General features: G+C 37.4%; 4 protein-coding genes across 6 annotated transcripts; 3 read left to right on the forward strand and 1 right to left on the reverse strand.

Annotated features, from left to right (window-relative positions):
• Window positions 1–476: 476 nt before the first annotated feature.
• usp37 (ubiquitin specific peptidase 37) lies at window positions 477–10636 on the forward strand. Of its 2 annotated transcripts, none has more exons than XM_060876816.1 (24): window positions 477–691; window positions 1584–1833; window positions 1917–2082; window positions 2192–2286; window positions 2386–2501; window positions 4385–4462; window positions 4660–4748; window positions 4837–4930; window positions 5010–5159; window positions 5259–5390; window positions 5469–5592; window positions 6226–6431; window positions 6695–6812; window positions 6989–7068; window positions 7156–7320; window positions 7458–7505; window positions 7585–7717; window positions 7901–8102; window positions 8224–8384; window positions 8472–8532; window positions 8648–8763; window positions 8855–8924; window positions 9070–9208; window positions 9862–10636. In XM_060876816.1, the coding sequence occupies exons 2-24, from the start codon at window positions 1660–1662 to the stop codon at window positions 9941–9943; spliced, it is 2799 nt and encodes a 932-aa protein (XP_060732799.1). In that variant the 5' UTR covers window positions 477–691; window positions 1584–1659; the 3' UTR covers window positions 9944–10636. The 2 variants fall into 2 exon arrangements, with proteins under 2 accessions (XP_060732799.1, XP_060732798.1); XM_060876815.1 differs by having other exon boundaries at window positions 7585–7716; window positions 7894–8102.
• A 397-nt stretch (window positions 10637–11033) lies between these two features.
• Window positions 11034–15993, reverse strand: LOC132850344 (endoribonuclease YbeY-like). Its single transcript, XM_060876820.1, has 4 exons — window positions 15420–15993; window positions 15204–15335; window positions 13412–13480; window positions 11034–11268 (listed from the first exon to the last, which is right to left on the reverse strand). The coding sequence occupies exons 1-4, from the start codon at window positions 15627–15629 to the stop codon at window positions 11167–11169; spliced, it is 513 nt and encodes a 170-aa protein (XP_060732803.1). The 5' UTR covers window positions 15630–15993; the 3' UTR covers window positions 11034–11166.
• A 59-nt stretch (window positions 15994–16052) lies between these two features.
• On the forward strand, window positions 16053–18646 carry LOC132850343 (spermine oxidase-like). Of its 2 annotated transcripts, XM_060876818.1 has the most exons (4): window positions 16053–16619; window positions 16721–17918; window positions 18012–18195; window positions 18324–18646. In XM_060876818.1, exons 2-4 carry the CDS (start codon window positions 16726–16728, stop codon window positions 18441–18443), a joined length of 1497 nt encoding a protein of 498 aa, XP_060732801.1. In that variant the 5' UTR covers window positions 16053–16619; window positions 16721–16725; the 3' UTR covers window positions 18444–18646. The 2 variants fall into 2 exon arrangements, with proteins under 2 accessions (XP_060732801.1, XP_060732802.1); XM_060876819.1 differs by lacking the exon at window positions 16053–16619 and having other exon boundaries at window positions 16632–17918.
• A 2270-nt stretch (window positions 18647–20916) lies between these two features.
• On the forward strand, window positions 20917–24490 carry LOC132850345 (spermine oxidase-like). The gene is made up of 3 exons (XM_060876821.1): window positions 20917–22287; window positions 22453–22636; window positions 23439–24490. Exons 1-3 carry the CDS (start codon window positions 21116–21118, stop codon window positions 23556–23558), a joined length of 1476 nt encoding a protein of 491 aa, XP_060732804.1. The 5' UTR covers window positions 20917–21115; the 3' UTR covers window positions 23559–24490.
• Window positions 24491–25605: the final 1115 nt, after the last annotated feature.

Genomic DNA, 25605 nt, shown 5'->3' on the forward strand with positions numbered 1-25605 from the left:
TCCTGCACTGTCTTGTCCTGGACTGTCTTTTGTCTGCACTGTCTTGTTTGTCTTGTCCTGCACTGTTTGCACCAGGTCACACAGATGCACTTTATGTATCTAGGACTAACTAGATACTTAAGACCTTAGTTCTGATTTTGTTCTATGTAGCATCATGATCCTGGAGAAACATTGTCTCATTTCACTGTGTGCTGCAACAGCTATATATGGTTGAAATGACAATAAGAGCTTCTTGACTTGACTTTATTGGCAGTGCTTAGTCTCTCATAGAGAAAATACTCATATGGTTTATCCAGGAACCTGAGAATATTGCAGACAAAAGACTAAAAAGGGAAGGGTCTTCCAGGACCACGTTTGGGACATTTGTGAGCTTAGACAATTACTCTAAAGTGACCAAAGCGACAAAATGAAGTTAAATGATATACAGTTATTCAGCGGCCATCTCGACATGCGACACCTTCCTCGTGGACGGCGTCAAAGTCGCTTCTCGCGTGACTTGTGGCACGTTTTCTCGCTGCCTATTTCCGGTGTGAATTTTCACATTCCCGCCATTACAACAACAACATAACACTGGGCCGCCTCATGCCGGCAAAATTTAGTCCACGGCACAGAGCAAGAACGTTTGGGGGAAATATATATGTGTGTTTATTCTTTTAAGACTTTTCCCTGAGTTTTTTAAGACTGGAAGAAGGTATGTAATAATCTTTATTTACAAACTCAAATTTACTAGCAAGCAAATAAAAGCACCAATGAAACCTTTAGCTCGCAGCTCACTTCAGTCTTCTGTATGGACTTAGCTCGAGCGCTAACAGCTAACTGCTAAGTGCTAACCGCTATACTGTATTTAAGTTATGTTTCTGAAACGCGGTCACTTCTGACTGATTTGTTTCTAGCTGATATGTGGAATATTAGTAATTTCGTTGAAACCGTCGCAGATAATTTCTCATTTGTTGGTTGACAAGCGTCAAAAAAAAAAAACCCACAGCAAAATATTACTATCTGAGGAATGGAATTAGCAAAGCACCAGCTAGCGTCTTTACTAACTTGTCTAGATAACTTTTGTATCTTATATTTTTGTAGCACGTTATTCTTAAACGGAAACATACTATAAACATGTTATTTACCTCATGTTTATATGTAAAAGGAAACGCGTAAGTTACTTGGGCTTTTTCTCTGTGTTATAACGTCAATAGTCAGCTTTTATAAAAAATAGTTTTATTGAACGAGCAGCTTTGTGTACACACATGACAGACAGGTGAGGAACACCTTCGTAGTTCATTCAGTAAAAGCAGCCCAAAGTTAATTGTGTGAATGGAGTCTGAGTTGCAGATAAAACTCACCAAAAACATCCTCATTGGTACAACAGATACATCTTTATTATTTATTATGAATAAAAGTGTTTCTGTTATGGGTTTGTGTCTGTATATGTGTAAAATGTCTGCCAACATCACTAAAGCCTGAGTTTGAGTTTCTTTAAATGTTGTTTTTTTTGGGGGGGTTCAGTTGTTTAAATTCTGTGAATGTCAATTCTGGATGATATTTGTAACCAACCCCCTGCAACCCATTTTCTCTCCATCGTTAAGGCTTTTAGTGACTGACACTGGGCTCACCAGTTCATCGTCCAAGCCATTTCAGCGCCCTGTTCAACTCGCCGCACTGATGGCTGTCGCATTGCCGAAGTTGAGCAGTGGTGGTGCCGTCCGTATCCGCTTCACCAGTCTGGACGTGGGTACGACCAAATGGAGAGAAGGAGTTTTTGAGGTCCACGAGAAAGACAACAAAAGCAATCTTGTGTTGAAGTTTAACAGTGGCGGCGCACCAAAATATTTCCAGGTACAAACCTGAGACCTACAAACTTATGAATACTATCAATTTTATATTAGCTGATTTTAGATCTGTTTATTTTTTCTTTATAGTTAAACCACAATGTGAAGAATGTTGTCTTGGGGCCCATCCACAGTCAAAACCGTTTGTCTGTGACACTGAAGGACTCAAGTGTTGTCATTTTGGAACGACTGTCCATCACGGTTGCAAAAAAACTGAAGGAATATCTGGAGACGATTAAACAAGGAAAGCAAACGGGTGCGTTTAAAGACATGGTGCAAATTAGAGTTTGTTGCTAATTTTTATGTTCAGTTATAGATTTGATTAAAACGGGTATTTTATTAATATTCGTTATTCATTGTTTTAGCTTATAAGACAAATCAGGGAAGTGCTAGTTTTGGATTAGTTCTTGGGAATCGAGCATCCCAGAATGACCCAGGATTGTCTTCGTCAGAAAAGCAGGTACTGCTCATTTATTGACTGATTTTAAAGACAATACATGTCTATCACTACCTGCTGGCTTATCATTTTTCTCTTTTGTTAATTCTCTGTAACGTTAAGATAACACCACGCAGGTCGAGTTTGGACAACAGAGAAGAGAGCACACCACGAAAGCCTCTTGGGAGTCCAAGCAGAGTCACATCAACACCTGTACGCAGTGGACTGTCAGAAAACAGGTTTGTAGTGCTTTCTAGAATGAATTAGGCGTTAAGTGCAAAGTTTGCATTCATAAATGTACGTTCAGCATGAATGTGTGCGGAAATACACCGGTATCTGTTCAAAACAACTGCCAACATGCCCAGGTCTTGCTGTCCAAGCAAGTTCACTGTGAGAGCAGACTGCAAGATGCTAAAAGTGGTCACAAAAAACCTCTAAATTTCATCACGGGACCTACAGCAGGCGCTTGCTACTGTTGCTGTGAAAGAGCCTGAATCTACAATCAGAAAGAGGTTTAAACAAGAACAAGTTTAACTTTCATGGGAGGTGTGCTAGAAGGAAACATTTGCTCTCTAAGAAAAACACGAAGGTCAGACTGAAGTTTGGCAGAGAAAATTAGACAAAGGTCTGGAATAAGGTTCTTTGGACAGATGGGTCTAAAATTATTAGAATTATTTGAACACCGGAACAGAGGACATGTTTGGCGTAAACCAAATGCACCATTCCAGGAAAATAACCTCATACCAACTGTGAAACATGGAGGTGGAAGTGTTATGGTTTAGGGATGCTTTGCTGCAGCAGGACCTAAGGCACTGTTCTGGTGGCTTGTGGTGGTTTATCAAATCCAATAAGCACCAAGGAACCATTTAATTTTTTTTAAACTTTTTTCTTCCTCTTTACAATTCTAACAAACAATATTTTATAGTTTATATTATATGACAGGTTTTTATTATAGTTCCCCTTCCAAAAATCTGTGAATCATTAACATTCTTACTGACATTTATGTGACCATTTCATGCAGTATGTCAGATGGTGTTTCAAGTTTAATTTTAATGAAAGTGCATAATCAATTTGCAGGCCTCATATGGTAGTATGCGTTAGATCAGGATGCATGTGATGCCAGGGCCAGCTCACCATCATAGAATCCACTATTAATTCTACTGTGTATCAGAGGCTGCTTGAGGAACATGAGACCATCTGTAAAAAAAATTTAAAGCTGAAGTGGAATTGGACCCTGCAACATGACAATGACTCAAAACATACTAGTAAATCCACCAAGGACTGGATAAAAACTAAGAAATGGAGAGTCCTGGAATGGATGAGCCAAAGCCCAGGTCTTAATCCCATTGAGGTGCTGTGGGGTGACATGAGACGGACTGTGCAAGAGACCCAACAAACATCTCTCAGCTGAAAGAATACTGCGTTGAGGTGTGGGCAAACTTTCCTCAGACCGATGTCAGAGACTGGGAGATGGCAACAAGAAGCGTCTCACTGGAGTTATTTCAGGCAAATGGGGTAACACCTAGCTATTAGTGTAGGGTAGACAGAGTAATTTGGTTTTCTTGGACACCTGTCTGCAGATGGCTGTGGCTTTGTCGAGATTTGAATCTTTTGACTGAAAGAATGGTTTTCTGTTCCACCACTCAGGAGCCCCCAGTTTTTCTTACAATTTCACCTCACCTCTAGCTACTTTGGGATTATTTTTATCCGTAATTTGATTTTTAAAATTGAATTTATTGAAATTTAAGCACTAGAAATGCAAAGAGAGTTGCTATTAGATAAAATGCATGAAAGTGCACAGGTATTTTAATGGATAACACATTCCACATTTATGTACGTTTAACTTCTGGGCTCTGGTACTATCAAGTCAAAACAGTAAGGATTGTTTTCCTGGGTGAATTACCTAAGGTTATAAGTTTATCAAACATTTGTCATTTACTTTTAGCACATAACTGTCCTGTATGTTTTGTTACCTTTTTTTCTCTCTCTAATTTTTAAAGAAGTGTTATTAGTGCTGTAAATTTATTAGGCTGAAATAATTGATTTAATGAGTGAATGTAAATGAATTCTCTTTTTGATGCTACTAAGACACAACTAAGCTCATGGATGTGTTTTTCTTCAGGAGCGAGAAAAGGAAAAGGTTGATGAACTCCGATACAGATTTAACTGAAGACTACCCCAAAGAGAATGATTCCTCTAGGTAGTGTGTGCTTTAAAATTTTGGATTGCAAATAGAAAAACATTTTCATTGTTGCTTTAATTTGAGTAAGTTTAGTTTGGTGAATTTAATTTGTAATACTTAATGTAAACTTGTTCTGTAAACGCATTCAAGAGTATTTACAGTACCGGTGTTATGTAAATTATGGCACCCAATGCTGATTAGGATTCTCTTTTCAGCAACAATAAGGCCATTTCAGACACTTCAAGGAAGTTTCTCCTCAGTTACAAAGAAAAACTGAAGCTGTCAGAAGAGAACAGGGCTTCAGGTTGGTGCTTGTTTTCATTATAGTAATTGCCAAACACACAAACTTGCAGTGTTTTTCATGTTTATTTTCTATGATTGTTCCTAATCAGCTCCCCTTAGCACTACACCCCTTCAATCATCATCCTTTTATGGCAGTAGAACAGGAACTAAAGATTATACACAAACACATTCCCTACTGGACAGGTAAATACTATTTATTTTGTTCTGTCATATGTATAACTTTTTAGCCTTTTTTTATGAATATGCTATTTTTTTAATAAAGGCCTGCCAGCACAAACCAGTCACCTGCAGCTAAAAGAAGCCTGGTGCTGCCTAATCACTCCACTCCTTTTAAGAAAGCTCGTTCTTCTCTGGATTATGGAGGATGGAACAAGCTGAGACCCTCTGCTCTTACACAGCCTCCATTACAAGGGTGAGCTCCCCATCAATTTCTTGATTGTATTGCATTGCTTAATTATTTAAATTTCTTGAGTTTCTATTGCTTAATTGTTTGTGGATTTCTCTACTTTAGATTCTCCAACTTGGGAAATACTTGCTACATGAATGCCATACTGCAATCACTGTTCAGTCTACCTTCTTTTTCAAATGACCTGTTAAAGCAGGGTATCCAATGGAAGCGGGTTCCAATGAATGCTCTTCTGAGGTACTGTTATGTTGTATAGCCTTTAATATTTCTAGCTGTCTCACACATCCCGTATTCTAATTCTCATCTCTCCATTAGGCGCTTTGCTCAGCTGCTTTTGAAAAAAGATGTTTCATCTCCAGAGGTGAAGAAAGATTTGCTGAGGAGGGTGAAGAATGCCATTTCCTCCACTGCCGAACGTTTTTCTGGGTACATGCAAAATGTAAGTATTTGCTGACATAAAAACCTACATATTTTTGCCTGAACTACATATAATGAGAGAAAATAAGTATTCAGAAATCTTTTGGGTCAATTAATATGCATCCAAATTTTTTGGGTCAATTAATATGCATCCAGTGCATATCCACTTCAGATTTACACACTAGATGTCTTGTGACTTTTTACTTATAAACATGAACAAAAAATTGTATATTCCAAAGCATAACCACAGACTTTTTTATAAATGTAATTGCTAGTTGGAACAGTTTTAGCCCATTTCTCTTGAAAATCATCTTAATTTCCCAGGTTTACAAAGGTCCTTCTGAAGGACTTACCATCTCTATCATCATTGTCAGGAATGATGCTTAATTAATTCCATAGCTTTTTGATCAAATTTAGATGTGTGCTCTGTCTGGGCCTTTTGATAATTGATCATCTTTTGAAGTCATTCCTTTGATGACTTGGTTTTGTGAAAATGTCCATCACTTATCTGAGAGGCCTGCAGATTTTTATGATCAAATGGCTTGTAATTTTTAGCTGTCCATGATCCCCCTCTATCAATTTGGCCATCTAACTACAAAAAAAAGATTCTTTTAGAAAAGTAGACAAGAAATCAGAGTTAATTCTTTGCTTCCAGGATGCCCATGAGTTCCTGAGCCAATGCCTGGATCAGCTAAAGGAAGACGTGGAAAAGGTTAACAAGAGCTGCAGGAGCGATTCTTCAGCCTGGGATGAGCCCCAGGGCACGCGGCTTATGGAGGATGTGGACACCACACGCATATACACATGTCCTGTTACCGTCAACATGGAGTTTGAAGTGCAACACACAATCACTTGCAAAAGGTTTTTTGTTTAAATAGCTTTATGGAAGAAAGTATTTGTGTATTATTATATTTTTGCTGTGTATACTGAGACTTAAACATGATACTTTTGCTAAAGGTAAACAAACAAACAAAGTTTGTCCCCGTTTTTTTTCTGTGCATTGCTTGTAGTTTGTGTATGTGGAATTAGAATAGATTTTTATGACCGACACTTAGTCTAGTCCTTCTCCAAAGCAAACCAGAGAACTGGATTAATTTTCCATGTTGTTGTTGCTCTGTCCACAGCTGTGGGGAGGCGATAACAAAACGTGAACAGTTTAATGATCTGTCAATTGACCTGCCTCGTAAAAAGAAAACCCTTCCTCTAAGATCCATCCAGGATTCACTGGACCTGTTCTTCAGGGTAGGATTATATGCAGTCACTTGCATCAGAGAATTTACAAGATGTAGAAATAATACAGTATTTTTTTAGTGTTGTATTCCATTACTGTGGAGCGGTGTGTTTAAACTTGATCCTCACTTCAGATGTTTATTTATTTTGTTCTCATTAACTTGTTTGTTTATGTCCATTTCCTTTAGATGGAAGAAATTGAATATTCGTGTGAGAAATGTAATGGGAAATCTGCCACTGTCACACACAAATTCAGCAGACTTCCCAGGTTAACTGTGTTTAAAATTATTTCACATTATTTTTGAGCTCTTTTTAAATTCTAAGCTTTAACCTGCCTTCATCTGTTCACTCTCAGGGTCCTGATTCTACATCTGAAACGGTACAGTTACAACGCACAGTTGTCTCTGAACAGCAAGCTGGGGCAGCAGGTTTTAATCCCAAAGTACCTCACTCTTCTGTCCCACTGCACAGAGAACACACGGCCACCTCTTTCCCTGGGCTGGAGAGTCCAAACTGCCCTGTGAGAATTCAGTCATTTAGTTTAGTCTTGTAGGCATGTGCCACATTTCACAGATTTATTTAGAGAAATCGGATGCATTGTAAGATTTGTACCGTATTGGATTTACTCTTCGTTATGTGTTGTACATTTCTTTACAGGTCTAGAACACTGAAAACTTCACAGTCTATAAACAGCTCTACGCTACGGTGAGGTGACAGACTTGGTATTTGTTTTCCCTTTGTGTCATGCTTGAAATGCATTAAACCTTGGATAATGTTTTCACAGGAAAGGTTCAGTTAAATGTGAAAATGCAGGAATCATGTTATGTGACTCAGACAGCGAAGAGGAATTGACTAGGAAAGTCGCTCGCAAACATCGCTTGAGTGAATGTCTCACAGATGATGACAGGACAGAGGAGGTGAGCTAGCAGGCAGCCAGATGTATAATACTTTGTTATATATGCAGCTAGATTGTAGCTGTGGATTATTGTGATTTGATTAATGCTCAGTTATATTGTGTATAGTTATTTCATTTAGGTTTTGTAGACTCATTTGGGTTTTGTAGACTCATTAACTAGTTTAAAATGGCTGTTGTGGTACAGAAGGTCAGTCACCTGGATCAATCAGAATTCACTGGCATGAATGATGATGAAATGCTGGCTGCAGTACTTGAGATGAGTCGTCATGATGCTGGCCCCAATATTGATGAACCAACCAGCAGCCCTGACACAGGGTTTGGAGATGCAGATGCTCAGGAGCTCACTCAGCATTTGGATCTTCTAGAAGAAGATAAAACATCTGGAGGTACAGAGACTGTGCAATTTCATTGCCAAAAAAAATCTGTTCAGTTTTTTTCTGCTTACAGGAGGATGATTTACTGTGCAAAAAAAAAAACCCACTTGTAATGCATTTGCTCTTGTAACAGACATGCTGGGTTCTTTGGACCTGACCATGGATGACAATAAAGAGAACCAGACTCCAGATGGTGGCCAGGGTGAGTTGGACTGGGCGCAGCAATACAGTTTGGACCAAGAGCGTGAGGAGCAGGAGTTGCAGCAGGCCCTCGCTCAGAGTCTACAGGAACATGTACGTATTTTACTCTTTTCATCCTCATCACACAATTGATAGAAGTCCCAACTAGACAGTAATAAAACATTAACATTACATGCATAGGAGGCAAGAGAGATGAGAGAAGATGACGATTTAAAGAGAGCAACAGAGCTCAGCTTGCAAGGTAAAGAAGTACTGAATATATAAGATTGTTAGAATGGTCTTGAATGCATGCTCACTGTTTAGCAATAAGACACTTTTTTTTTTTTTTAATTAACCGGACATTTTGTATCCCCCAGAGTTCAACAACTCCATTCCCGATCTTCTGTACTCTGACGATGACTCTGGAAATGAGGATGCTCTAGAAATGGAGTACAGTGAAACAGAAGCTGAGGTGTTGAAGAAAAATGCAGAGGTATGTGCTCACCAGTCACAAACCATCAAATTTCGAACAAATGATTGGAAACAGCATCTTATTACAGTGTTTTTAAATATTTTTGCTGCAGAGTGGTGAGCTTGCCAACTCCTTCAGGCTCATCAGTGTGGTCAGTCACATCGGTACCAGCTCATCATCGGGTATGGACAACCTCTCTGCGGTTTGGTTACTGTACTAGTAATGTATTAGTTTACAATATATTTAGATATAACATTGTTATAATAGCTCCTGTGTCTCTAAAGATGCGTTTAACTTCTCTGAGCATAATTTCACCTCTTTGCTCAGGCCACTACATAAGTGACGTTTATGACATGAAGAAGCAGTCTTGGCTCACCTACAATGATTTAGATGTGTCGCGTACACAGGAGTCCACCGTTCAAAGAGACAGAGACAGAAGTGGTTACATATTCTTCTATATGCACAAGTAAGGCTTTGATCAAACACATTATTTTACTAACGTGTTTGTCATTGTAATACATTTTTAAGAGCAACTGTGTGAGGCTGTTGCTGATCTGGGGCTTTTGTGCTCTTGACAAAAATTGATTTCTTGGTTATTTATCAATTGAATGCGCTCGCTAAGCTGATTTTGTTTAGTTAACATACATGCACCATCCACATTATTAAGAACACCTGCAAACAAGAGGCTGAGTATTTGTATACAGTGAAAATGCATATCGAAATAATTTAATAAAGGTCAATAGGTTTATTTGTTTTATGGACTGTTAGACATATTTTAATTTGTATTTATTGCATACTTCTACCAGGTTGTTTGGGCTGCATTCAGAAAGCTGAAATACCTGTAGAAAATTATGTATGCAAAAATCAGAGATCACACTTTTCCCCATTCTAAGATATGAGATGAACATAAGCTCTTTTGACCTATATCTGCATGATTTTATGCATTGTGCTGCGGCCACGTGATTGGCTGATTAAATAACTGCATTAATGAGCATGTGTTCCTAATAAGCTGGATAGTGAGTGTATTTCTCAGATGCTAAAATATTTTTTTGCTAAAACTGTTTATGGTCCTGTGTAATTTTTTAGTTTGTGCCATGATGATTTCTGTGCTGTCTTCAGGAACATATTTGAGGAGTTGTCAGAGCTCGAGAAGGCAGGAGGAAGCACTGATGCTACTCGCACAGTCCTGCAACCTTTATAGGTAGCTTTGTATATCAGGCTTCAGCTGGAGTCCTGCACTGTGGCAATGAATGGATGAGATTGGTCAAGGGTGGAAATGACACCTTCCTCCAGTACTACTGATTGGCACCACACAGACACACACCTCTTTCAGGCACTTTCTTCTTTTTTTCCCCCCTGTTTTCTTTCCCCTCTGTAAGACTCTGCTGTTTCTGGAGTGTCTGATAATGTTCTTAAAGTCCATGTAGATATAAAGGTTTATGAAAAAAGTAAATAGAATGAGAGAACTGAAAGCATTCTGGGTTGCTGGAAGGTATGACTTTCAGCTTCAAGACATTTGTTTTGCTAGTTATTTGCTGATTATTGCCTTTAATAAAGTCCCTTAGTGGGGAAGGAGACTTCATGTATTAAATTAAAGCAAAATGTCTAAGGGTCAAGGACTGCGTGCCCCTCTTGAATAGTTTCTTTTTCAAGTTTTCCAAAATTCTTTATTGAATATAAAGATTTATTCTTGTATGCGTGAGTGATGTTGGGTGTCTGTTTCATGTTTTATATGCAGCTGAATTGTGGTGCAATATTTACTTTGCCTGTTGGCTTTTATATGTCTGTCCTATAGCGATGAGTGGGAGAGGAGTTCATTTCTATTCACAGCTTTACTGATGACTGTTTATTGCTATTTTAATCCTATTTTATAAATACAATTTAACAAGTTAAATGACTGTACAACTTTTTTCTTTTAAGAAGACTTCTTTTCGATCCTCTGATTAATAGTTATATTTCTTCCTCTTCTACATAGAGCTTTATGTTGTGGATTGCACAGCAATTTTGTGTGGGATATCTTTCTCAGAAACAAGACAAACAAAGCCTTTAAGCTATTCCTGTGAGGTCAGCACATGTGAATATTTATTTCATGACCTTATAATTTACACAAGTTGTCTCTGGCTCTTGTTTCCTGTTTTACTTTGCTCGGTAACTTAATCTTCGGAACATGTACTTAAGCTTTCCATGTCATCAGTAGTGACCTCTCTGTCATATTCTACATAGGTACAGAATCTCATAAAACGGTGATAGATGCTTTAGTTGCTTAATGTTCAGTCATTGGCATCATAAAATGCATTTTAAAAATAAAATTTATTTATAAAAGGAATACACAATTGTTTTAATGTAAGCTAAATCCACAGCAAGTTTGACGGAGGTGATTGTCTTATCCTTTGCTTTCGAGTCCAGTGTCCTCGGTGTAATCTTTCAGTGCCATCCGTCTCCTGTGCATCTCTTTGTTAAAGGCTCAAGATGACGGCCGGTTAGTCTGTTGAACTCATTCAGGATGTAATTTTCTTGCTGAAACATCTGGCAATAGAACAAATTAACATGTAACATATCGACCTTATCAGGCTTATTTCTTGATCTACAGAACATTTAGCACCAGTTGCCATGTTCCCTAATATGACCAACTATTTTAACATGCTATTTATTATTCTATTGTTCTATACAGTGTTTAATTTCAGTTTTAACAGCAGTTCTGAGAGTCATTCCAATTAAGTTTGCAATGTACATCTCATAATATAAGGCAATAAACCAAGGATGTCCGATTTTACAGTGGGTACATGTTTTCATACCAGACAAGCAGAAGCCTGAGCGCTGAAAACAAAACTCGACTGTTTAAAGCCCTTGTGGATAAATTTAGACACTCCAGATATAAACAGATTAAATATATCCTGTTATTTAACAAATAAATGTATTTAATCAATATAATATTCTGTAGATGGGTGTTAAATATTTGAGCCTCCAATGTCACCACTTTGTTACAGTAAGTTTTAACATTTCATGAATTTTTCAGGACACAGAACTTTTCATTATTTTTGATAATAGGCAGCCTGTTAACTTGGAGCGTATGGGACTGATGGAGACTGTGTATATATGTTATAATGTAAATTCTAACAGGATATTCCACAACATTAAATGTAACAGTTTAAAAGCATGGCCTGTTCATTCATCAATTATTTTCATCCGCTTCCTTGTTTGATTGTGGTAGTAGCCTTCTGAGTAGTTCAGTCTAGACTTCTGTATCCCCAGGAACAGGTTCTAGCTTCTTCTGCAAGATCCCAAGCCAACTGTGAGAGATGATATCTGTAAGTATTGTGTCTGCCCCAGTGCCATTGTGCAGTATTGAGCATAACTAGCTCTACCAGGAGCCAAGTTACCACACCTAGCTCCTCTTGGTTCAAAGAAGCAACCGCTTTCCTGTATTTCTTGGCTACTCATCCAATCACCCAGCAGAGAGCACCTAGCAACCTTGGTGTGAAGTGCGAACCTCAAGTCTATCAGTTCACTCGTGACTTAGTTTGTCATTAGCTGGAGCTCATGACTACTAGTCAGATAGTGATGTAGATTGAATGGTAGATGGGCAAGCTCTCCAAACACCTCAACGGTACATCCTACACCTTTCTCGGTAAGAACCATGGTATACGCTTTGTAGGTGCTGCTTTTTCATTCCAGCAGGGTGTGTTATGTCGGCTTTTAGAGGCCAAGATCCTGTTTTGCTTATTCTTCATTCATTCGTCTTCTACCGCTTATCCGAACTGCTCTCGGGTCACGGGGAGCCTCAGGCGTCATCGGGCATCAAGGCAGGATACACCCTGGACGGAGTATGAACCCATCGCAGGTTTTTCTTCTTAGACAAAAATATATTGAGAGTAATAACTCCTAGGGCTTTCCAACCACATGCACCTAAATCGAATGTCGTAGGTCTGAAGTTTGTTACAGTACTGTACCAGTACTCACAGTACCGGGTCTCAAATTGGCCTTTTTTGCCATAGACACCCATTATAAAGGTTTACCCATTAGAGGTTTAGAACTCAGCAAGCTTTCACGATATCTACACCAAACGGCCAGCTTCTTCAGGGTGATATTCTAGAGAAAGGATAATGTACCGACTGGATTTCCTGCAGAACCGCCCCCAAAATATGCAAAATCAAAAAACTTTCAACAACATTGACATGTGACATATCAAAACACTCAGAACAATAAAGGGAACTTCCTCACGGGTATTCGGATGACGTCACGTGCAGCCCGCCTCCAAAAGTATTGGCACCATAGCATACCGGCCTTTGGGAATACTTGCTCCCACAAGCCGACATCAAAGTTTGTCACGAAGAACTTTACGAATCTAATTAGTAATTTGATATTTGTAATCACTATCAAATAAATTTGACAGTGCTATTGGCCTTTAGGTGGTAATGCACTACACTTAAACTGTCTTATCATAACTTATTTCCCGTAACACATTTTTTTTTTTTTTTTATAACACATTATTTACCCGTAAAACATTTTATTCTTTATGTAGTCGTGTTTAAGATTCAATGTTTGATGTGAAGCAAAATGGGAAAGAAATTCTATGGGAAAGAATCTTAACATAACTAAAATATCTGTAAATGTCCTCTTAAGATTTGTATGGATGCTATTACATCATGGCTGTCTTTGATTTTATTACCTCATCCCACTCCTCCTCATTGTCATGTCGGTATCCAAGCAAATGACATATTCCATGTGCAGCTACTACCTGGTGGACCACAACAGACAAGCTGGTTCACACTTTCTATATATATATATATATATATATATATATATATATATATATATATATATATATATATTATATATTATATATATATTATATTATCTATATCTATCTATATATTAGATAGATAGATAGATAGAGAGAGAGCTCTATACATCTATATATATAAATATCTATCTTAATATATATACAAACCCGATTCCAAAAAAGTTGGGACACTGTACTAATTGAATAAAAAAAGGAATGCAATAATTTACAAATCTCAAACATATTTTATTCACAATAGAATATAGATAACATCAAATGTTGAAAGTGAGACATTTTGAAATGCCATGCAAAATATTGGCTCATTTTGGATTTCATGAGAGGTACACATTCCAAAAAATTTGGGACAGGTAGCAATAAGAGGCCGGAATTTTTAAATGTACATATATGGTACAGCTGGAGATCTAATTTGCAAATTATTAGGTCAATTGGCAACATGATTGGGTATAAAAAGAGTGGCAGTGTCTCTCAGAAGTCAAGGTGGGCAGAGGATCACCAATTCCCCCAATGCTGCAGTGAAAAATAGTGGAGCATTATCAGAAAGGAGTTTCTCAGAGAAAAATTGCAAAGAGTTTGAAGTTATCATCATCTACAGTGCATAATATCATCCAAAGATTCAGAGAATCTGGAACAATCTGTGCGTAAGGGTCAAGACCGGAAAACCATACTGGATGCCTGTGATTTTTGGGCCCTTAGACGGCACTGCATCACATACAGGAATGCTAATGTAATAGAAATCACAACATGGGCTCAGGAATACTTCCAGAAAACATTGTTGGTGAACACAATCCACCATGCCATTCACCGTTGCCAGCTAAAACGCTATAGGTTTGTGTATTGTGTATAAAGGTATATCCAAGTTCTAAAACAACATATGCTCCTATCCAGACGTCGTCTCTTTCAGGGAAGACCTTGCATTTTCTAACATGATGATGCCAGACCACATACTGCATCAATTACAACATCATGGCTGCGTAGAAGAAGGATCCGGGTACTGAAATGGCCAGCCTGCAGTCTAGATCTTTCATCCATAGAAAACATTTGTCGCATCATAAAGAGGAAGATGCGATAAAGACAACCTAAGACAGTTGAGCAACTAGAAGCTTGTATTAGACAAGAATGGGACAACATTCCTATTCCTAAACTTGAGCAAACTTGTCTCCTCAGTCCCCAGACGTTTACAGACTGTTATAAAAAGTAGACGGGATGCCACACAGCGGTAAACATGGCCTTGTCCCAACTTTTTTGAGATGCGTTGATGCCCTGAAATTTAAAATCAACTTATTTTTCCCTTAAAATGATACATTTTCTCAGTTTAAACATTTGATATGTCATCTATGTTATATTCTGAATAAAATATTGAAATTTGCAACTTCCACATCATTGCATTCTGTTTTTATTCACAATTTGTACAGTGTCCCAACTTTTTTGGAACCAGGTTTGTATACACACACATAAATGTGTATGTATGAGTGTGTGTGTGTATACATATATATATATATATATATATATATATATATATATATATATATATATATAGAGAGAGAGAGAGAGAGAGAGAGAGAGAGAGAGAGAGAGAGAGAGAGAGATAGAGATGTATAGATATATATCTATGTCTATATATACGTAGAGAGAGATAGATAAAGTTAAATATGCTTACTGTGAGGGTTCCATAAAAGTCCCAGGATCTTTCTTTACACTGTTGCATTATAAATTCTACCCCTAACACAACATCTCCTAGATTATACTCATCTCTGTAAAAGGCACATGGGAGCTTCCCAGGCTTCAAGTCCTATAAAAAAAATAACATTTTTTCATTTGTAGAAAGTCACCTTGGGGTTTGCAACATGAACACGTTTCGTTTTGACGTCTGTACCTCATGAAAGGGGAATGAAAGCACGTCTGTCGGCGTGTTGTTTTTCCTGTACGTGTTGTTGATGTGTTGGATTTTGCGGTTGTCCACACACACGACGCCCAGGTCAAATCTCTGAACCCCCAAAATGCCTTTAAGCGTCTCCACGTCTTTGCGTAACAAGACACGTCGAATCGGAACAACCTTCTGCAGATTTCTCACAAGTACAACCATTATGTTTTTATTATGTTTACATTATAAATATAATAAGTTATCAGAAGCCGGTGTTCCTCTGAATATTATCCGTCCGCCTGGTGGGACACAAGCTAACTTACTAGATAAACGTTCAGAATTATGCATCTAATTTTATAGGAAATACGTCTACACTCTATATAGAAAAATATATAGTGTGTCCGCGTTCATTCAGGCAAATAAAACGCTAAATTTTAACAATTTAAAAAACGGTATTTTGATTCCTCACAACCGGAACGTTCATTACTGAGAGTTTCACACTTTATTTGTTTTCGTCGGGGCCTAAAATGTACGGACCGGATGTACGACTTGCTGAATATTGTTGCCGTGTTTTAAAGAGAAATCCCTCTTTTGCGTTGCTTTCACGGACGTGAATGAAAAGTGGGAACCTATAACTACTTTTAAAAGTGAATAGTAATAACAGCGGACTCAAATTAAACATATATAAAGCGTTTTTAATACAGATTTTGAATTTCTGTTCAGAAGTAAAGGAAGGAATTTTCGGCACACGCATCTGGCAACCCTGTTTAAAACCAGTGAATATTCCTAAATTATGGACTTTTGTCACTGCCACTGAACTTGTAAAAACTGTATTATTCTTCTGCTTGGATCATTTGTGACTCACTTCATGCTACAATGAATGGTCTGAATAGAATAGAATAGAATAGAAATGGATACCATAAATATTTACACTCACCCAAAAATGGTTCATCTTTGTTACAGTAGATCTCTGGGCTTGGATTGTTTATGATGCTGATTGAAAATGCATCATAAATTCATACAACAAAAATAATAATAAAAGAATAGCCAAAACCAATGTAAAGGGAACCATGGTAGTTCATTAATTAAGATTATGTCATGATCGTAAATTGTCTATATAGTTTACAGTGCTTTATATTCCAAAGGTCATTTGGTAGTTGGCAGATTCCTTTGTTAGAAAAGTACAAACAATATTGTTCATTGCAGTCATATGTAAGTACCACATTAAGGAAATAACTAAAGTGTCAGTTGTAATACATTATACTCTAAGATTAAGCCTTCATTTCCATTTCTCTTGTTGCTGCCTTGAATAGCTAACATGAATACTGTATACAGAGACGCCAAGATTTTGGTGGTCGGTGCAGGATTTGCAGGTCTGGCTGCAGCAGCCACTTTGCTCAAGGCTGGATTTCAGGATGTCAAGATCCTTGAAGCTAAAGATCGTGTAGGAGGAAGAGTTTGCACTACTAAACCATTTACAGAGAACATTATTGAACTTGGTGCTAACTGGATCCATGGACAGGATGGGAATCCCCTCTACCAGATAGCCAAAGAGCAAGACTTGCTGGTTGAGACCATAACCGCAAGCAAAGTCATGTGCTTTCCCCACTCTGTTACTCCACGTGATTATTTTTTCATGGATGGTGGGAAACAGCTTTCAACTGGCAGTGTTGATCATGTATGTTCCCTGTTCAGTAAACTCACCTCAAAAGCCTTTGAGTCTGAGCTGGCGGATAAACATAGATTCTTAAGTTTGGGGGAATATCTTGATGTGTCCTTTGCTGAATCACCTTTAGCTACGTCAGAAGATGGATCAAAAATATTTGAATGGTGTAAAAGAAGTGAATGCACAGATGAGGCAGCTTCCTCTCTATATGAAGTGTCTGCATCTCAGATTGGTTACTACATTGCTCTTGAAGGAGGCTTTTTTAACTCCCTTGGTCCTAGGGGTTATCAAGCAATTTTAGATCTTCTTATGAAAGCCCTGTCTTCAGGAACTATTCTCAAAAATACAGCAGTAAAAAGCATTCAGTGGGACTTCAAAGCAAGCTCCCAGGGCAACGAGGATAAAGAACAGAACCATGCTGTACAAGTGATCTGTGAAAATGATCAAATCTTTGATGCTGATCATGTGATTGTGACTGTATCTCTGGGGGTTTTAAAACAAAAAGCAAGAACAATGTTTGAACCTGCCTTACCAAAATCAAAGCTGGATGCTATTGAGAGGCTCGGCTTTGGTACCGTGGACAAGATCTTCCTGTGTTTCAGTGAAAGATTTTGGCCAGAAGACTGTGCAGGAATCCAACTTGTGTGGGACGAGGGACCTGAAGATAAGGCAGTCTATAGCAGTCATGGTGAAGAAGATACCTGGGCAGAGACATGGTTTAAAAAGATTTGCGGTTTTGATACTGTTGCCCGTCACCCTACAGTGCTCTGTGGCTGGATCACAGGCAAAGAGGCTCTTCATATGGAGACATTGCCAGACAGTGAGGTTCGAGACACCTGTGTAAGGTATAATATGCAAAATTAACTTTCATATTGTAACTTTAAATGTTACTGTTGTTACTAGTATACTTATAAATAGTATGGTTTATTTTTTCAAAGATTGCTTAGGTCCTTTACTGGCTGGTCTGTGCCTGATGTGACCAAAGTTCTGATCTCCAGGTGGGGTCATGACCCACATGTACTAGGCTCCTATACATTTGTTCCTCACTTGGTGAATGGGGTGAAAGAGCATGAGATACTGGCAGAACCTCTTCCTTCTTGTAGTGAAGTCTCAGAAAACAAGGTACAACCGTTTTTTTATTTTATTTAGCACAATGTCACAAGGTTACAATGTTACTTGTATGTAGCTTTCCTTTTCATATAATACTGACTATTAGTATGCTGGATGATTGTGTATGTGTGTGTTTGAAGCCTCTGCAGGTGCTGTTTGCAGGTGAAGCCACTCATGTGAACTTCTACACCACCACCCATGGAGCCTATCTATCTGGACTCAGAGAAGCAGAGATACTCATTAACCATTACTCTTATTAAAACACTCCATCCATAGGTCCAACACTGATGCAATGTTTTTCTTCCTGATGATACAATATTGAAGTTATATTTGAACCAATTTCTGTGGCAGTCATGATTTTAACTTATTGAAGATCTGAATGATCCAAAGTGTGATGCATTTTGCAGTACCTGAATTGTAGACACAAGGTTGCATCCAGCTTACTTAAAAGACAAATACAATAAACTGCTCACTGATTCTGTGTATTTTTTTGAGTCTTATGTAACAATTAATTAGGGTTCTATTCACGGACAGGGAGCAAATCCAGCCACTGAAGAGTTAACTCTCAGTGTTGGTCCCAAGCTTAGATAAAAATGAGAGGGTTGTGTCAGGAAGGTCATCTGGCATAAAGCATGTGCCAGATAAAATATGCGGCCCAGATGATATGCTGTGGCGACCCCGGACAGGGATCTGCCAAAACAATAACAACATACAGTATACGTAACAGGCAATTGATGTAGATTTGGATTTGCAGTCATCAGTAGAGCTTGGTTTACATACATGGCTTTTTCTAATATGAAAAAAAAGAAGCTATATATTATTATATAATTTGACTATAGTAACTATTAATTTGCTGCTATCTATGCCAGCCAATTGTTTATCATATATTGATGCATGATGCTAACAATACGTTTCTGTCGTGATGTGATCTGATTATCTAATTTTGGATCATTTCAGAATCATGAATTTAATGCTCATATCAAACATTAATATGAAGGAATAATGTGATCTCTGTAATTTACTCAATCAGATGGGCTGCTATGATTAATTCAGAAACTGCTGATCTTCTGTGCTTTTCCCACTCAGCAGTCTTTACACTTAAACAGAGTTTGAATAGAATGATCTGAGCTAATGTTGTAACTCGGATAAACATCCTTCACAACCGCAGTGAATAGAAAAGCATCGAGATCACATAACACATCAAACTTTAAGGTGGATGAGACACAACAGCTGAAGACAATATCAGGTTCCTCTCCTGTCAGCCAGAACAAGAATCAGAGGCTGTTATTTGCACTGATTCATCGAAACTGGGCAGTAAAACATTAGAATAAGATCAGATGATTTTGATTTTGTGATCATTAACTGTTCAGCTTCAGTAAGTCTGTGCTCATGCCTCAGTTTCCTGTTCTTGTTCCCGTTCATTCTGATGTCTGATGTGAGCATTAACCAAAGCTCTTGATGTCTATCTGCATGATTTTAGGCACTGTGCTGCTGTGTATAGGTTTTCCTTTTAATGTGAAGGTTGCCTTTAGAAAATGATTTTGAAGAAATGTCACATTTATTTAACCCACACTTCCTGTTTGCATGACATATTAATTGATCTCCCTGACATTGGTGTTGCTAATCCAGATTTAAACATTTCTGTCCCAAATTGATATTATTGGTATATTAACCTGCTTCTGAATATATGTGTTATGACTCTTATTTACACTATAAACCTATAAACACATGAGGTATATTTATTAGCCTCAATCTGTTAGACTTACAACATGCATGTCAAACACATGCTCCTGCCAAAACGTATAGAGACCAACATAAGGGCACATGGAGGAAAGAGTTACTTGCCCTCTTGTGCATACACAAACTCACAGATACCCCTGACTGACTTTGAGAGACTTCTGTACAGTGGTGTTCAAGCAGAGGAATCAGTCATTGGTAATTTAAGATTTTGCAAAGCCAAATAAACATATGTTTATTATTTTACAGTTATTATTACAGTCATACAAGAAGATTCCTGAGGAGGCTTGTGTTTCTTTGGTTGATGGATTTTAAATGAAAGTTTCACTAATTTAGCAGATTTACAGTTAATTTCCAGGATTAATAGGAATTCCGGAATTAGACAGAGCAGCGGGGAAAAAACACTGTTCAAGGTTCTGGTCTTTCAGAACTGCAAACTAGAAAGTTTGCATATATATATATATATATATATATGTATATATATATATATATATACATATATATATATATGTATATATATATATATATATATGTATATATATATATATATATACATATATATATATATATATATATATATATATATATATATATATATATATATATATATATATATATATATATATATATGCAAACTAGAAAGTATTTATAGTATTATATATATATATTTAGAAATAAATATATATATATATATTCTAGATATAGAAAGTGGATCAATTTTCCATTTGTAAGCTACACTACAATCTGATCTAATCAAGTAACCTGTTTTTCTAAAATAAGCAAACAGCAAAAAATACTCATTGGATTTTATTATAAACTATATACTTAATGCTGCATACATATATCTGCAAAGAAGTATAGAAGATGTTTTGTCTTATTGTAGTAGTTAATTCATGTTGATTTAAGGTCTTGATTGGTATCACGCGACCTTGCTGCAGTATAATAGACGTATAACAAAGGTGAGTTCATTCTCTTGTCAAACCGGTATTATCTCACCGGAAGAGCACAAAGTCAGTTAAACTGCTGAACAGACAACACCTCTGCTGTTGCGTGAAACAACTGGATGTGAGTAGATGTTTTAGTTTGGAGTTATTAACCACCTACACTGCATAGTGAAATATAAACAAAATCATAATAGATATTTACTGCTCATTAGTGTGATTACTTCTTTCAAAGCGAGAGTACATTTTCTGTCATGTCTGAAGACGCCAAGATTGTGGTGATTGGTGCAGGATTTGCAGGTCTGGCTGCAGCAGCCACTTTGATCAAGGCTGGATTTCAGGATATCAAGATCCTTGAAGCTAAAGATCGTGTAGGAGGAAGAGTTTGCACTACTAAACCATTTACAGAGAACATTATCGAACTTGGTGCTAACTGGATCCATGGGCAGAAGGGAAATGACCTTTACAAACTAGCAAAAAAACATAATCTACTAGCTGAAAAAGCTTTGCGTGACAGTTCTGAAAGTTCTCAAGACTACTTTTTTAAAGAGGATGGAAAACACTTGCCAGATAAACTTGCTGATGGGGTCACCTCTCTATTTGAGAAACTCACCTCCAAGGCATTTGACTCAGAGTTGCCAAAAAAGTACAGAGACCTTACTTTGGGAGATTACCTTGATGTGTCCTTTGCTGAATCACCTTTAGCTAATAAAGAAGATGGATCAAGAATTTTTGAATGGTGTAAACGAAATGAATGCACAGATGAGGCTGTATCTTCTTTGTTTGAAGTGTCTGCATCTCAGGCTAGTGAATATATTACACTGGATGGGGAGTTTTTAAATTCCCTTGGTCCTAGAGGCTATCAAGCAATTTTAGATCTTCTTCTGAATGGTCTACCTACAGGAACTATTCTCAACAATACAGCAGTGAAAAGCATCCAGTGGGACTTGAATGCAAGCTCTGAGAGCGACGAAGACGAAGACGAAGAACAGGACTATGATGTAAAAGTGATCTGTGAAAACAATAAAATCTTTGATGCTGATCATGTGATTGTGACTGTATCTCTGGGGGTTTTAAAACAAAAAGCAAGAACAATGTTTGAACCTGCCTTACCAAAATCAAAGCTGGATGCTATTGAGAGGCTCGGCTTTGGTACCGTGGACAAGATCTTCCTGTGTTTCAGTGAAAGATTTTGGCCAGAAGACTGTGCAGGAATCCAACTTGTGTGGGACGAGGGACCTGAAGATAAGACAGTCTATAGCAGTCAACATGAAGAGGATACCTGGGCAGAGACATGGTTTAAAAAGATTTCTGGATTTGATGCAGTGGCCCGTCATCCTACAGTGCTCTGTGGCTGGATCACGGGCAAAGAGGCTCTTCATATGGAGACATTGCCAGACAGTGAGGTTCGAGACACCTGTGTAAGGTATAATATGCACAATTAACTTTCATATTGTAACTTTAAATGTTACTTATGTGTAAGTAAGGTAATGTGTAAATGTGTAAGGTAATATCATGTCATGCTGTCCCACTTGGCTTGTTTTATCAGTTTGAAAAAAAAAAAATCTAAAAATGTGCATTTTCTTTGAAGATTGCTCAGGTCTTTCACTAGCTGGCCTGTTCCTGATGTGTCCAAAGTTCTGATCACTAAGTGGGGTCATGACGCTAATGTCTACGGCTCCTATACATTCATTCCCAAGGGGGTGAATGGTGTGACAAATCAGAAAGCACTAGCAGCACCTCTTCCTCCACAGACAAAAGCTTCAGACACAGAGGTACCTATCTTTCCTTTAGCACTGCTGCTATTAATACTTTTTTTATTAATACTTTTTTTAATCTACATATGTTTGAAGGGTTTTGTATCCTAGAAGTTTGAAGTAGAAACCTGTTTTGAAAAGAAATAACACAACAGATTTCATATTTTGTGCAGAGTTTTTGAAAACAACATACTGTACTGTCTAAGGTTGCATATACACTATATGGCCAAAATTATGTGGACACCTGATGATCACATCCATTTGTAGGATTGGTTCCCCGTTTGCTGTTATAACAGCCACCGGTCATTTGTTTTGTTTTGTTGTTCCTTGCAGAACTAATGTGGCGTCAATACAGTTCCCCGTTATAAAGGGGGTATACTTGGAAACTAAAAAGGTTTTCTTTTCCAAGAACCCACTATTGAAGGGTATCATGAACCTATTTAGTGCTACAAACCTATATCTGCAACAAGTACTGTAGATCTTTGGGTCTTATTGAAGTAGCTGCTCATGTTGTCTTAAGGCATGGAATGGTGTTATGTGACCTTGCACCAGTATAATAGACAGAATAAAGAAGGAGCATTTCTCGCCTCACTGGTTAAGCTGGTATTAACATAAAGCACAAAGTGAGTTCACCTATAACACTAAGCATACTTTAACATAGTTCAACACCAAAAGCCGTTTTCAGATACATCTTGCACACATTATATATTTTGTCTTTATTTCTGAACCAGTTAATCACTAAAGAACAAATATTTCAGAAAGTTTTACACACAAATCAATGTGAGAGGAGGCATTAAATTAATTTATTGTGTGTTTGAAGCCTCTGCAGGTGCTGTTTGCAGGTGAAGCCACTCATGAGAACTTCTACACCACCACCCATGGAGCCTATCTATCTGGGGTCAGAGAAGCAGAGAGACTCATTAAACTGTACAATAATTAAGCCATTAAGGAATCTGTCCATAGAGAACATGCTGTGTGCTTTTAGGTTTTTTTTCCATGTTAAACCATGAAAGATTACAATTTTATCAGTAATAATATAATTATAAAAAATATTAAAATAACCAATTAAAATAATTCTACTGTATACCACCAGGTGGCGCTATTGTAAAGCTCACTTTTACTTGTAATATTATAGTTAACAGCAAGATTCACAGTATGTAAGACCCTAAATTCATCATTTTGTCATTAAAACACAAAATAAACAAGGTCTCAGCCAATAAGAAGGGAAATGAAATAAAGCAATAATCAAATAAAGCAATAAAATAGTTGAACACTTAAATACAGAGAAGGAGGTTTGTAACTAAATGTCAGGGTGGTAGATTTTCAAGCAGTTGTTTGAGTAAATAGATTAGCAAAGCTGCTACAATCAGAGCATTGAAGAGCAAACAGAGCAGAGGTTTGAGCCTCACTATGTTCTCTTTTCTAACACTTAATCTCATGAAACACTTTACTTATTGGTGAATATTTTCAAGTGCTGTTCAGAAAATAAATACAAAAGTGTTAGGGTTAGGGTTAGGGTACATTGCTACTTCTCAGTTATTACATGGGGTATGGAGTATTGTTATCATTATTGCTGTTATTATTGTTATTACTATTGTTATTAATAACAATACTTGTTATTTAACCAAACTTTTCCTTAACGTTCTTATTATTAAATGAATAGACTCTGTTGACATTAGGCATATTTTTATATAGTTGACACTCAAAGACTTGATATTTGCTTTTCTTTTGCATACTATAACAAATATAGGTTACACTTGTTTATGATTATGTCTTTAGCCTGGATTTTGTCTTACTGTCGATGAACTCTATGTACATTTGACTACATGTGTTATTTAACCTACATGTATAATAAAACTAGGTATAAAAGAGCATGTTATGAGCCTGTGTGGGGTCCTTTAATGACAGTCTTATGTTATTAACAAAAAAAAAACAAAAACGATACAGTTTGTCAGGATTATATAGAATAGAATAGAATAGAATACTTTATTGTCAATGTACATCTGCACAAGGAAATTAAGGGTCTCATTTAAAAGGCGCACATTCACACACATACGATGTAAACAGATGATAGAAAAGGTAAGCTTGAATAGATAAACAAAGATATAAACAGATATAGTGTAGATGTAGACAGATATTGATGTAAACATATTGTAAAACACATTGATGACATGACTGTCTACAAGACCATCACCTCACGCTCATATCAGAAGCCGTGGATGACTGCAAAGGTGCGTTTGCGGCTGAAATCTAGAGACTTAACCTTCAGAGTAGAGGACAAGACGGCCTTAAGAACAGCAAAGGACAAACTGTCCCGAGCCATCAGAGAGGCAAAGAGCACACAAGCCCAGAGAATCCACAGCCATTTCCTGGACAAGGGAGATACAAAGCACATGTGGCAGGTCATTCAGATGATTACGAATTACAAGACAACACCTGTCTGTGACAGTTGCGCTAAATGACTTCTAAGCTTGGTCTGAGGTGCTAATAGAAACTAATAAGGAGGTGCAAAGTGAGCAGGTATATACATTAAATATATAAAAAGTAAATAAAAGAGAAAAATTAAAGAATATATAACTATTATCATGAAGAGAGTCTTTTGACTTTTTAGTATAGTGATATTGTCTCCATCAGCTGGAGTTTAGTTCCATAATAGTGCTTGAGTAGAACTATTTAGGAGTCTTTTGGTTCATGTTTTTAGGGGCCTGTAGCGTCATCTGGAGGGCAACAGAGTTAAGAGATTGTTGAGAAGGGTCCTTTATTATATCTATGGTTTTCTCGTATGCAACTGTTGCTGTAGATCTCTGCAATTGAAGGCAGCTGCGCACCAGTGATTTTCTGTGCTGAGTTGATGACTCTCTGCAGAGCTTTTTTTTTTACAGCCACAGTGCAACCAGCATATCACACCAGAATACCAAGGGATAGTTTGTTTGCGACTGAGCAGAGGCAAGAGGACACCAGCAGCTGCTGGGACAAGTTGGATTTTC

Source organism: Tachysurus vachellii, chromosome 8 (assembly GCF_030014155.1).
Source record: "Tachysurus vachellii isolate PV-2020 chromosome 8, HZAU_Pvac_v1, whole genome shotgun sequence".
NCBI lineage: Eukaryota > Metazoa > Chordata > Actinopteri > Siluriformes > Bagridae > Tachysurus > Tachysurus vachellii.